This window comes from Lynx rufus, unplaced genomic scaffold, assembly GCF_022079265.1.
Source record: "Lynx rufus isolate CCGP_SWC_20201006 ecotype Redwood Valley unplaced genomic scaffold, mLynRuf1.p SCAF_2, whole genome shotgun sequence".
Classification (NCBI taxonomy): domain Eukaryota; kingdom Metazoa; phylum Chordata; class Mammalia; order Carnivora; family Felidae; genus Lynx; species Lynx rufus.
The window spans coordinates 185129593-185142344 of NW_025814834.1; the positions used below are offsets into that span (position 1 = coordinate 185129593).

The 12752-nt window shown below is 37.4% G+C and overlaps 1 protein-coding gene across 1 annotated transcript in view; it reads left to right on the top strand.

The window, feature by feature from the left end:
• The window catches only part of STIL (STIL centriolar assembly protein), a 65431-nt gene that overhangs the window by 1905 nt on the left and 50774 nt on the right, over positions 1-12752 (top strand). The window contains exons 2-6 of the mRNA XM_047085691.1: positions 514-600; positions 5139-5246; positions 7590-7702; positions 8020-8207; positions 9565-9812. Coding sequence (XP_046941647.1) covers positions 557-600; positions 5139-5246; positions 7590-7702; positions 8020-8207; positions 9565-9812 — 701 coding nt within the window. The 5' untranslated portion in view covers positions 514-556. The remainder of the gene's footprint in view (positions 1-513; positions 601-5138; positions 5247-7589; positions 7703-8019; positions 8208-9564; positions 9813-12752) is intronic.

The window sequence follows — 12752 nt, forward strand, 5'->3', positions numbered from 1 at the left end:
TTTTCTTCTTCTTTTTTTTAAGAATCTGTGCTTTTCTTTATTTTTTTATAATGTTTATGTATCATTGAGAGAATGTGAGTGGGAAAGGGGCGGGGGGGGGTGGGGTGCTAAGGGGACAGAGGATCTGAAGCAGGCTCTGCACTGACAGCAGAGAGCCTGATGCAGGGCTCGAACTCACAGACCTTGAGATCATGACCTGAGCTGAAGCTGGGCACTTAACTGACTGAGCCACCCAGGCAACCCAGAATCTGTGCTTTCCTTAATGAATAGATACATTGGTAGGTATTGCTGCCTAGAATAAATGTTAATATTAATTTATAGGCAAAATGACTATAAAGTATGAAAATGTTCAGAATCCATGAGCATTTTATCTTACTGTTCTATAGATGAAAGTACTTAATATAAGTTACCTAATTTTGCCTACACTTCTGTTAATATGTGGTTAAATCGTATTTCTTTTTTTTTTTTTTTTTTTTTGGTCACTCATTAGTAACATTCTCTTTACTTCTTTAGGATACTGAGCATTTGATATTGAATACATCATTCACCAACTATCATGGAGCCTAGATATCCTCTTACAGGGCCCCAGATGAATACCAGGTATAGAAATTGTTTCACAAAATGTTTTTTTAACTGCTTCTCATAAGTTGGAAAGATAGGTTGGAATAGGAAAAAAACACAAACTTTCCAATTGGGAAAATCTGGTTCCATACCCTAGCTCTACCACTTGGTAGGTGGGTGACCTTGATCAAGTTAATTAATTCTCTAAGCCTCAATTTCCTCATCTGTAAATGGGGGATAGTAATCTCTATGTAACAGAAGATTATTGTGAAGGATTAAATAAGAACACTAAAATAAAGGGTCTGGTACATAGTAGGCACTTAGTAAATATCAGTTTCATTCCTACCTCCTTTTTTTGGTTTCACAGAGCATCTTTATTGATGGGAAACAGAACCTGAGTTCTTGGGGCTAAAAATCACGTACATACTTATTTACATCCTAGACAAATGAGAAAGTGGTTAGGTTCCTTCCCTTGTTTAAACCCTAATCCTTGATGGGAAAAATTGCACATTGGATGTCCCAAGTTTCTTTAAATGTTCCTAAGCCTTTCCCCACTCATGTGGAATAGGAAGGAGGAGCTTGCCACCTGTCCCCTAATTTTCGCAGTCTGTCAATACTATGGGGACAAGGCAAATTGGCTTGTGTTATGCGGCTGTTTGGATCATTCATTATTCTTTTTTTCCCCCAGGGAGGAACAATTAACGGTGACATGTGAATTTTTTTCTTCTAAACTATAACTACATCCATGAGTTACCTTCATTCTCCATATTTTTCTTTTGTGCCAGGTGTTTTTGAAGACAATGGGAAACATAACCCAAAGAGGCTATCATAATCCTTTTGCTTAATTTTGACCCTTCTGTTTTATCCTACTGCCACCTGTTAATTGAAAATCTGTCAACTTCTATTCTTTGGAAGAACTTGTTGTGTTTGCAACAAGTCAATACGTTCCCTTTTTTATTTATTATTGAATCAAATTCATTTCTTATATTCCAGGTAAGATAATATTATTGAGTCAGATTCATGCCTTACATTCTAGGTAACTACACATTTTGCCTGGGGCACCTGGCTGGCTCAATCTGTAGGTTATGCAACTCTTGATGTTGGGGTCATGAGTTTGAGCCCCACACATAGTGTAGGGATTACTTAAAAAAATTTTAAAAATAAACTGATTATTCCTAAAATACTCAACTCTTGTTTTTTTTAACTTAATGACCTCTGATTTTCAGTAATCTCTGGGCTTTAAAGCAGCAGTTCTGAGTTAATTTGGGGTTACAGACTCCTTTGAATATCTGATAACATGAATCCCCTTCCTTAAGAAAAAACTCTTATATGCATACATGTAAAATGTTGTACCACAAAATTTTGTTATCAAAAATTTTGTTTGTGCTTCTAAAGTCTACCTGCATACCTTAGATTAAGAAAAGGACTAATAGCAGCATTTCTTGAAATTTTGCTATGTGCCAGGTACTGTGCTAAGCACCCTGCACTATTCTTATTTAATCCTCACAACAAATCTATGAGGTGTAGGTACTGTTATTATCCAATCCCCCCCCCCCGCCTTTTTTTTAAATGAGGAAACTATAGTGTAGAGAGATTAACCAACCCAAAGTTATCCAGTTGGTAAGTGTTATAGCCAGGATTTAAACCTTATGTGACTTCTACTCTAAACCCTTTACATATATTGACTCATTTAATATTCAGTGTAACTACCAGGAGATACCAGTATTATTCTGTTCAGCAGATGAGGAAACTGAGGCACGGAGACATTAATGTGATCGAGGTCACACAGCTAGCAGATTTTGGAACAAGTTTTCAGACCTAAACAATTGACTTCCACCACATTTTGCTTTCACCCACCACATCATACTGCCTCTCAATTGATAAGTGATAAATATATTAGATATAGAAACATAGATAAACTGTTACTAGCTTTGTGACCTTGAACAGATTTCTCAATTTCAGACTATGGCCTCATTTCAAAAAAAGGAGATTAAAAATCCTTCTCATAGATATTATGAATTCAAATTAGACGTGGATTTGAAAACATACAGCTAGCAATGTGGTAGAGCGAGAATTTGAACCCAGGTTCTAAAGCACTATACCATTCAGCTTTTAGAAGTATAAACTCCAAATTAGCCACACTTAGATTCAGATCCCAGCTTTGCTACTTAATTGTTGTATGAAGTTAGGAAAGTTACAGTTTTTTATCTATAAAATGGATAATAAAGTGTTTCTAGAATAGTTTTAGTGAGACATACTGTGTACGTAAAGTGCTCAGGATGCCTCTGTACGTAAAGTGCTCAGTAGTAGGTAATCAGTAAAATGAGGCTAGTATTTTATTTTATTTTTTTTATTTTATTTTTTTAAATTTTTTTTTTCAACGTTTTTTTTTATTTATTTTTGGGACAGAGAGAGACAGAGCATGAACAGGAGAGGGGCAGAGAGAGAGGGAGACACAGAATCGGAAACAGGCTCCAGGCTCTGAGCCATCAGCCCAGAGCCCGATGCGGGGCTCGAACTCACGGACCGCGAGATCGTGACCTGGCTGAAGTCGGATGCTTTAACCGACTGCGCCACCCAGGTGCCCCGAGGCTAGTATTTTAGTTGAGAAGCTTCATCAGTTGATAATGTAAAAGTAAGGTCTAGAGTCTAGAATAAAGTATCCTTAATACATGATACACTGTCAGAACTTTCCTGATTTTTTTTTTACTTCTTTTTAAAGATTTTATTAATTTTTTAAATAAAACAAAAAAATTTTTTTGAGAGAGTGCACTTGGGTGGGAAAGGGGCAGGGTGGGGGGGGGAGAGAGGGAGGAGACAGAGAGAGAAAGAGAGAGAGGGAGGGAGGGAGAAAACAAACCTTAAGCAGGCTCCATGCTGGGCATGGATGCCAACGTGGGGCTCAGTCTCAGAACTGAAACCATGACCTAAGCCGAAGTCAAGTCAGATGCCTCACTGACTGAGCCACCCTGGCGCCCCTTAAAGATTTTATTTTTAAGTAATCTCTACACCTATGTGGGGCTTGAACTTATGACTCCAAGATCAAGAATCACATGCTCTTCTGACTGAGCCTGGCAAGCGTCCCTTTCTTGCTTTAATTATGTGTGACTGGCTATTTTTTCCCCAGTCCTTTCTTTCCATTGTTTTTTCTTATTGTGGTGTTCTCATGTCACTCACTTACGTAAAATAAACTTTGTGATGGCACTCTGTATGATTTAACATTGAAGCCTTGCTTTACACTGCCTCTAGAGTCTTTGCTAAGGAATTATAATGATGTCCTTTTGATGCTTCAGTAATTAAACTTAAGTGATAGGACCCAAGATACCAAGTTTGGAACCACTGAAAAATAAAGACTGTATTAAGTTTTTGTGCTTTTCATAATTTTATTAGATACTATCTAGAAATTAATTCAGAAAGATAGCATTTTAATTTTAAATTTAATTTTTTTAATGTTTATTTATTTTTGAGAGAGAGAGAGAGATACAGGTCACAAGCAGGGGAGGGACAGAGAGTGAGGGAGACACAGAATCCGAAGTAGGCTCCAGGCTCTAAGCTGTCAGCACAGAGCCTGACTCAGGGCACTAACCCACGAGCTGTGAGATCATCACCTGAGCCAAAGTTGGACGCCCAACTGACTGAGCCACCCAGGTGCCTCTAATTTTAAATTTAAATGTAAATTCATGGTTTATACTTATTTCTCTGTTATTTAAAAAGGATATATAGAATGGATGCTACCAATTGCTTTTTTTTTTTTTTTAAGTAGGCACCATGCCCAATGTGGGGCTTGAACTCTGACCCTGAGATCAAGAGTTGCATGCTCTACTGACAACCAGCCAGGCACCCCTCCTGGCTTTTTTTTTTTTTAAACATGTGTACATAAATTTCTGTATGCATAGGAAAAAAAGGATAGGGAAAAGCTATACCTAAATTTTGAATACTTATTCTCTTGAAATAAAGTTACTTTTTTTTTTTTTTTTTACTTTTAAAAAATATTTTTAAGCTCTTTTAAAATTATAAAAATGGTCACCTGGGTGGCTCAGTCGGTTAAGCATCTGACTTTGGCTCGGGTCATGGTCTCACGGTCTGCGAGTTCGAGCCCCTCTGTGCTGTGCTCTGTGCTGACAGCTTGGAGCTCGGAGCCTGGAGCTTGCTTCAGATTCTGTGTCTGCCTCTCTCTCTGCCCTCCCCCCATTCATACTCTGTCTCTGTCTGTCTCAAAAATAAATAAACATTAAAAAAAATTTAAATTACAAAAGTAGTTTGATAAGCCTCATCATTTAACTCTGTTTTTTTTTTTTTTTTTTTTAGTGTTTATTTATTTTGAGAGAGTGAGTGCATATGAGCACACTGGGTGAGCAGGGGAGAGTCAGAGAGAGAGAATCCCAAGCAGGCCCCATGCTCAGCACAGAGTGCAATATGGGACTTGATCTCACGACCATGAGATCATGACCTAGCCAGAATCAGGAGTCAGACACTTAACCCAGGTGCCCCCTCATCATTTAACTTTAAACTCTTTCTTATAAAATTTCTGCCAAGTTTGCTTTTCATTGTGCTTTGATTTAAATTTCTTTTTAAAGGTTTCCTACAAGCAGAATGGTACCTTTCTACTTTCCTCCATCAAAATGTGCACTTTGGAACCCGATGCCAATAGGAGATTTCATCTATTTACACCTCAATTACTACAGGTATAAGATGTGTCTTTTTTCAGATCAAACCAGTATAAACAGGAGTCGAAAGGATGTGTAAGGCGAAGTTGATTACTATGACTAATTCATTTTTTTTTTTAACTTTTCCATTCAAAAGCTCCACTCAAACAAATTATCCCTTCTGCTACTTCTTAAATCCGTTTCTTTTCTTTAAAAAAAAAATTTTTTTTTAATGTTGGTTCATTCTTTGAGAGAGAGAGATTGAGAGAGATTGAGATAGCGTGAGCAGGGGAGGGGTAGAGAGTGAGGGAGACACAGAATCTGAAGTAGTCTCCAGGCTCTGAGTTGTCAGCACAGAGCCCAACGCGGGGCTCGAACTCATGAATCACAAGATCATGACCTGAGCCAAAGTTCGTTTCTTAACCCACTGAGCCACCCAGGGCCCCTAAATCTATTTCTTATGCTTTTGAGGAGTAATATTAATTTCACAGTTCGCAGATCTAAAGTTCTAAGTCTTACAGGAATTCAAAAGACAAAATATGATAAATACCTTTGTAGAGCATTGAGAAGATTGAACTGATTTTGAGTGGATAGATCATGTTAGAAGGACTGTAAAATATGGTTATAACCAGGATCTTGAAAGAAAGACATAACAGCTTAGGCTTAAACTAATAGAAGATAGAGATTCACTGCGATTTTGTATGTAAGGGAATTATTTGTTAATAGCAGAATTCTAAGAAGGATGGGTCATAGTGGGGAGAGCCTAGAGTTAGCCTGGCTGTGAGATGATTTTTTGTAATCTAAGCAACATAGATTTATGCCACAGTGGTTTGTTTAAGGTGCTGTAACTGGAGTCAGACTGCCTAGAGGGTCAAATCCTGATTCTACCACTTATGAATGCAACCTCAATAAAGTAGTCAAGGATCAGTTTCCTTATTTATAAAATGGGAATAATGATACCTGTTTCATAGCACTCTTGTAAGGATTAAATGAGACAGACTCTGTAAAGCAGCAGTTGGCATGGTGCCTGGAACATAGGAAGTATTCAATAAACGGGAGCTATTATAAGGGTTTAGAGCAGTGTAGCAGTACTGAGATCAAAAGGAAAGAATGAAACTGGTATTTTGAGAAAATAGCTTGTAGCATTTGATGATGGATTCAGTCGAATAAAGGAGAGATACAAGTCACAAAGTATTTAAGTTCTAGACCAGATGGCACAGAAGGATAGTATCATTGATAAAAAACAATCTTGTGAAAGTTCAGTTAAATATTTCTTAGACTTGTTCATTCTTAATGTCTCTTGACCTATCTTTTATATTTTTTATTTGTCTTTACTACAATGTTTTTTTCTTCAACTGCTAATTTTCTCTTTAAGTGTACTTTGTTACCATTTAACCTGTTCATTTAGGTTTTTTAAATGTGGAAGTATACTATATATATGATTGTTTATAATACTTATGCAGAGTTTATAAAATAATAATAAAAATTCATGTACCTATCCCCAGTTCATTATATTGAGTCTTTAATTGATTATATTTTTATTTCTGCAGGTCCTTTGTGGTTCTTTTTTAAATTTGCCTAGTTTTGTTTATTTGTTTGTTTGTTTTTGAGTAGGCTTTATGACCATAGATCCCAATGTGGGGCTTGAACTCAAGACCCTGAGATCAAGACTTGAGCTAAAATTTGAAAGCTTAACCAATTGAGCCATCCAGGTGCCCCTGCCTAGTCTTTTTTGATAGTATCTTCTTCTTTGACCGTATTTTAGAGTCCCTTTTATATGCTTTTACACATTTGAATTGTATTTTTGTATATTTTGGATTCAATAATGCTAGTATCTGAAGTCCATAGACAATATGTAAACAAATGGATGTGATATTTTAATCAAACCTTATTTCTAAAAACAGGAGCCTGGCCTCATAGTTTCTTGATCCTTGCTCTGGTTCATAAAATTCAGCAAAGACTCAGAGAACAACGATATCTTCAGTGTCTGTTTGTTACAATCCTGGTTTCCAGGCAGCTCTCTCTACCCACTCCCCACCTCCTGCCCATTTTTGACCCTAGGATTTCTCAACAATGATTTTTCTTTTTTTTTTTTTTTTTTAAGTTTATGTATTTTGAGAGAGAGAGGGAAAGAGAGAATGCTAAACAAGCTCTGTGCTGAAGCATGGAGCCCCATGTAGGACCCAATCTCACAGTGAGATCGTGACCTGAGCAGAAATCAAGAGTTGGATCCTTAACTGACTGATCCACCCAGGCACCCCAACAATGATTTTTCTATACATATTAAAAGATGTGTGTTATATTTTAGGCATTATCATGGCAGGAGGGTTTTCTAGGATATCAGATCTATCACATTCATAAAAGACTTCTGTTATTTTTCAGAAATCCAAAGCTTGTGGTAACTGAAAAGACCATCCGACTTGCTTATCGTCATGCTAAGCAGAATAAAAAAAACCTGCCATGCTTTTTACTTGGTTCTCTCATAGTAGATGAAGGTAATATATTTAAAAAAGTATTTTTATAACTGTAATAGAATTTGTCTTTTGAATTCAGTCAATTATTGTAATATTCTTCGTGCTTATTTTCTTTGCTGTATACCAAGGTTACAAAGGTAAGTAAAACTTGACACTACCCATCACAGACTTCATAGTCTGTGAACGTGGAAGAATGTATATGCAAGTCATTTTTTAAAATAAGAGTTTAGTGTACTATTGCTATGAACAAAATGCTTTGCTGTAGTTGTAGGCTGGCTTGGTTGATTTCAAATTTTTATTGTCATGCTATAATAATAACTGCTATTTTTGTTCTTCAGATGAAGAAAGTGTGACATTGACAGTAGATCGTTTTGATCCTGGTCGAGAAGTACCTGAATGTTTAGAAAGAACCCCTACTGCTGCTCTTCCTGGGGACTTTGTGATTCCTTGCAAAATTTATACTCATGGAGTTTGTTCAAAAGAAGTAATAGTTCATGATGCAGATGACTTCAGTTCAGCTTTTAAGGTGGGATTTGTTGATAACTTGATTATTCTTAGTTCAACACAAGTATCAAATTATATGTCCTGTGTTGTATTTCAATAAACCCATATTTAACAAGTATTCGTAATAATTTCTGATTGAATGTTGTTAAAATACAGTTAAATGTGGTTTCTGAGGGTAGAAATTCTGGGGAGGTAATATGGGTAGCATTCCAGAAGGGGAAGCAATATGGCCAAGATAACGAAGTGCAGGATGTGCTCAGGGTGATATTAAGGATGTAGATTTTTGCTGTGTTTGTGGGCAATCAGATTGGACTATGAGCTTGGCCAGATTATAGAGAGCCTTATCTGCCAGGCTGAGGAATTTGACATTTGTTATATGGGCCATGTAGAGTCATTGAAAGTTTCTGAAAAGAGGAGATAATATGAAATCAAGGATAGTTTATTTGATACGGCAGCCTGACTGAAGTCAGAGAGAGTAGGTAAGCCATTGCAATAGTCAGATGTGTATTAGGGTGTAATTAGCCTCTAGAGTGGTGGCCGATTCTAGGAAGGACACAGTGGGCATGAGCAACTATGCAGGAAGAACTTACCTGACACTTTAGGGCAATAAGAAAATAATCAAAGAATGGACTTTAGGTTTTCTGAATTGAGTCAGAGTTAGTTTAACATTCATTTTTTTCATGTGATGAATGTTTATTGGAAGTGACATTCTCTGATAAGAATTTGAAATGCTGCTGGCACATCTGGCAATAGATGATGGAGCTGGGTACAGTAATTCTTACTTGCTTTGACATAATTATGCATGTAGCTTTTTGGTCACATGGAAGAAATGAGAGAATTGAAATATCACAAATCAGAAATTGTTTAATTTTGTTAATCCAAGGTATATATGTGTATACATGCACCAGTATGAACCAAAACCTTTAGAGATGTGGACAAATTTCAAAGTTATATTTTTTTAAATTAAAAAATAAACATTTTTTAATGTTTATTTTTGAGAGAGTGTGAGTTGGGGAGGGGCAGAGAGAGGGAGATAGAGGATCTGAAGTGGGCTCTGTGCTGTCCTCAGCGAGCCAGACGTGGGGCTCGAACTCACGAACCACGAGATCATAACTTGAGCTGAAGTCAGGTGCTCAGCCAACTAAGCCCCCCAGGCACCCCTCAAAGTTTTATTTTTTAATGGAGCACCTGGGTGGCTTAGTTGGTTAAGCGTCCAACTCTTGATCTCAGCTCAGGTCTTGATGTCAAGGTGGTGAGTTCAAGCCCTGTGTTGGGCTCTATACTAGGTGTGGAGCCTACTTAAAAAAAAAAAAAAAGTTTTATTTTTTATTTCCCTCCCCTCACAGTTTTAAAATAATTGTATAATATTGATTCTTCAGGCTCTGCAGCACCATGTATGTAGCAAAGATTCCTTGGATTGTGGTAAACTGCTTTCCCTAAGAGCTCATATCACTTCCAGGGAAAGTTTGGACAATGTGGATTTGGACTTGCGTTGGGCAGCAGTAACTCTAGCGCATACTTTTAAATGCACACCTGTGAAGCCCATCCCTATTATTCCAACAGCCCTGGCAAGAAACTTGAGCAGTAATCTGAATATTTCTCAAGTTCAAGGTACCTATAAATATGGGTAAGTAAGAGAGAAATTAATTTTAAATATTGGTCACATTAGTATATTTTCATGTGAAATATTTGTGCATTCAGTTTACATGTCAGAGATCTGTGGTGGCTAGATAAATAACCAAAGAAGGTTAAAATGTGATGTTAAATTTTGTTGAATGTAGTTCAGAGTTGTGCCTATCACCCCAAGAAAAATTACCGGTAAAATTTATATTAAAAATTGGTTGTATTTTGTAATTGAAAAATAGGAGAGATTATCCTCCATGTCATTTTACCCTTTGTATTTTGCCGAGTTTTGGGTTATCATCTTTTTGTCTTTGTCTTTTTCTTTTTTAAGCTATAATCTATGAGCCTAATAGAGGCTGAATTTTTTTTTTTAATAACTTGCAGTATTAATTGTGAATAATAGTGAGCACTGCAGAGAGAGAAAGGAGATTGCTAAATCAAACTTCGTAGTACTCTTGCTTGCCAAATTGTCAGCCACTGGAGGGTGAAGTTTCCCCACAGAGCTAGAGCAGCATTCTCTCCAGCTTCCTATCACCACTCTTAGTTTTTGAGGGACAGAAAGCCAAATTGCATGCTTTCTGACCCTCAGCAGGGATACTTCCCTGGATCCTCATCCACTTTCTTTATCCGTTGTTTCCTGAGTTAGGTTAGACAATGTAAGCACCGTCTGCTTTAAAGTCTAAGCAGTTCGCTTCTGGCTTCCTTTGCCAGTGACTCCACCCTAGTTCCTGTTAGGTCTCTAGAGCCAAAAGTGTTTGCCAAGATACACTCCACTCTAAGTCTAATCTAAAAATGCCTCTTCAAAAGAGGAAAAGAAAAAGAGAGGGTTTTCTTTTCAGAGGGTCCCTGGAATAGCAAGAAAAGTCCTATATTTGAGTCCCAAAGGCTGACCAGAGCGCCTTTCTGGCTGGAGCGGTACAAAAGAAAAAGTGTGTGTTCCAAAGTCATGGTATGGTCAGAGGTGATAGTGATAAAAGGTGTATGAATTTAGTGAAACATTTGATTCTCTTGGAATAATAAAGTGCTTCTCAGTTGGGATATGGGAATTTGTGCTAAAATTAGCCAGAAAAATGAACTTGTTTTTCATAGTCCCCATGACCATCTACTAGTGAAGCATGAATTTCTGTTTCTTTTAATTTTCTTTCTGTGACCCCTTGACATGCTAGTAGTAACCCAGGATATTCACTATTCTGTCTAATCACCTAGTTCCTGTAGCCCCTTCCTACTTAGATTTATTTAATTTGTGATGTTTGTCCTTTCCCTTGACCACATTCATTTATTTACCCTGATATTTATTAGGATCCATTATGGAATAAGTATTGTGTTAGACACTAGAATTAAGTAGGTAAAAACCATATTTATTGTCTGTTAAGTATATTCTTGCGTAAACATGATGCAGGTAAACATAATAGGGGCTTATATATAGTGCAGGGAAAGCAGGAATGTGTGTCCAAACTAAAGAATAGAAAGTTATCAGATGGTGAAGGCAGAAGAGCTTTCAAAGCAGGCTTAAGTGTCATTTTTTTATTTAAGATTTTATTTTTAAATAATCTCTTTGCCCAGCATGGGGCTTGCACCTACAACCCCAAGATCGAGAGTCACATGCTCCACTGACTGTGCCAGCCAGGCACTCCTAAGTGTCATTATTGATCCATAAATCTCCCTGCCAACTCAGGCTTAATCATCTTGTCACATGGCCCGATAAAACTCATTATCTTTGTGTTTTAAGGTTATTGTAGCAATAAAATATGTCCTCAGTGGTACTACCAAGACTAATGGTATTTTTATTTTTGTGTTTTAAAGCCATAATGATAGGGGTACCTGGGTGGCTCAGTTGGTTGAGCGTCCAACTTGTGATTTCGGCTCATGATCCCAGGGTCCTGGGATCGAGCCCCGCGTTGGGCTCTGCACTGAGCTTGGAGCTTGCTTAAGATTCTTTTCTCTCTGCCTCTGCCCCTTTCCCCGGCTTGAACGTACACTCATTCGTACTCACTGTGTCTCTCAAATTAAAAAAAAAAAAAAACCATAACGATAAAATTAATTCTTGACAATTCTATCATTATTCATGCCCTTAAAACTTACTGTCAGTAATAGGAGTACCTGGCTGGCTTGGTTGTTGGAGCATGTGACTTTAGATCTTGGGGTCTTGAGTTCAAGCCCCACATTGGGTGTAGAGATTACTGTAAAAAAAAAAAAAACCTTACTGTAAATAATAAAACAATAACAGAGTAAAATGTGGTATAATGTCCTTTTAGGAAAAAGTGAATTTTGAGGTTCTATCATGTTGGTTCTAATGTTCTCTGATAATGGTTGGAGGAATGTAGTGCATGGAAGGTTGAGCATAACTCACCTAATTCAGCTACCTTCAGTGAGAAGTCACATCTGCTGCATTCTTGTGAAGTCACCTGGATGCTTGAGCACTTCTAGTAATAGGAAATCCACTTCTCCTTGGGAAACCTCTTTGAATCTGAAATTGTCAGCCTTGATTTTACTACTCCCAATTAAAATAAGCGGACACTTTTAGAGCACAATTTTTTATTTTTATTTATTTATTTATTTATTTATTTTTAATTTTTTTTTCAACGTTTTTTATTTATTTTTGGGACAGAGAGAGACAGAGCATGAACGGGGGAGGGGCAGAGAGAGAGGGAGACACAGAATCAGAAACAGGCTCCAGGCTCCGAGCCATCAGCCCAGAGCCTGACGCGGGGCTCAAACTCACGGACCGCGAGATCGTGACCTGGCTGAAGTCGGACGCTTTAACCGACTGCGCCACCCAGGCGCCCCTAGAGCACAATTTTTTAAAGAGAGCGGACACTTTTAGAGCACAATTTTTTAAAAAAATGTGTGATCTTCAATGACCATTTGAATAGAAATTTAAGATGTTAAATCTCTTTCATCTCTATTACTGAATTCTTTTTTCTACATTTTGAACTATTTTCTG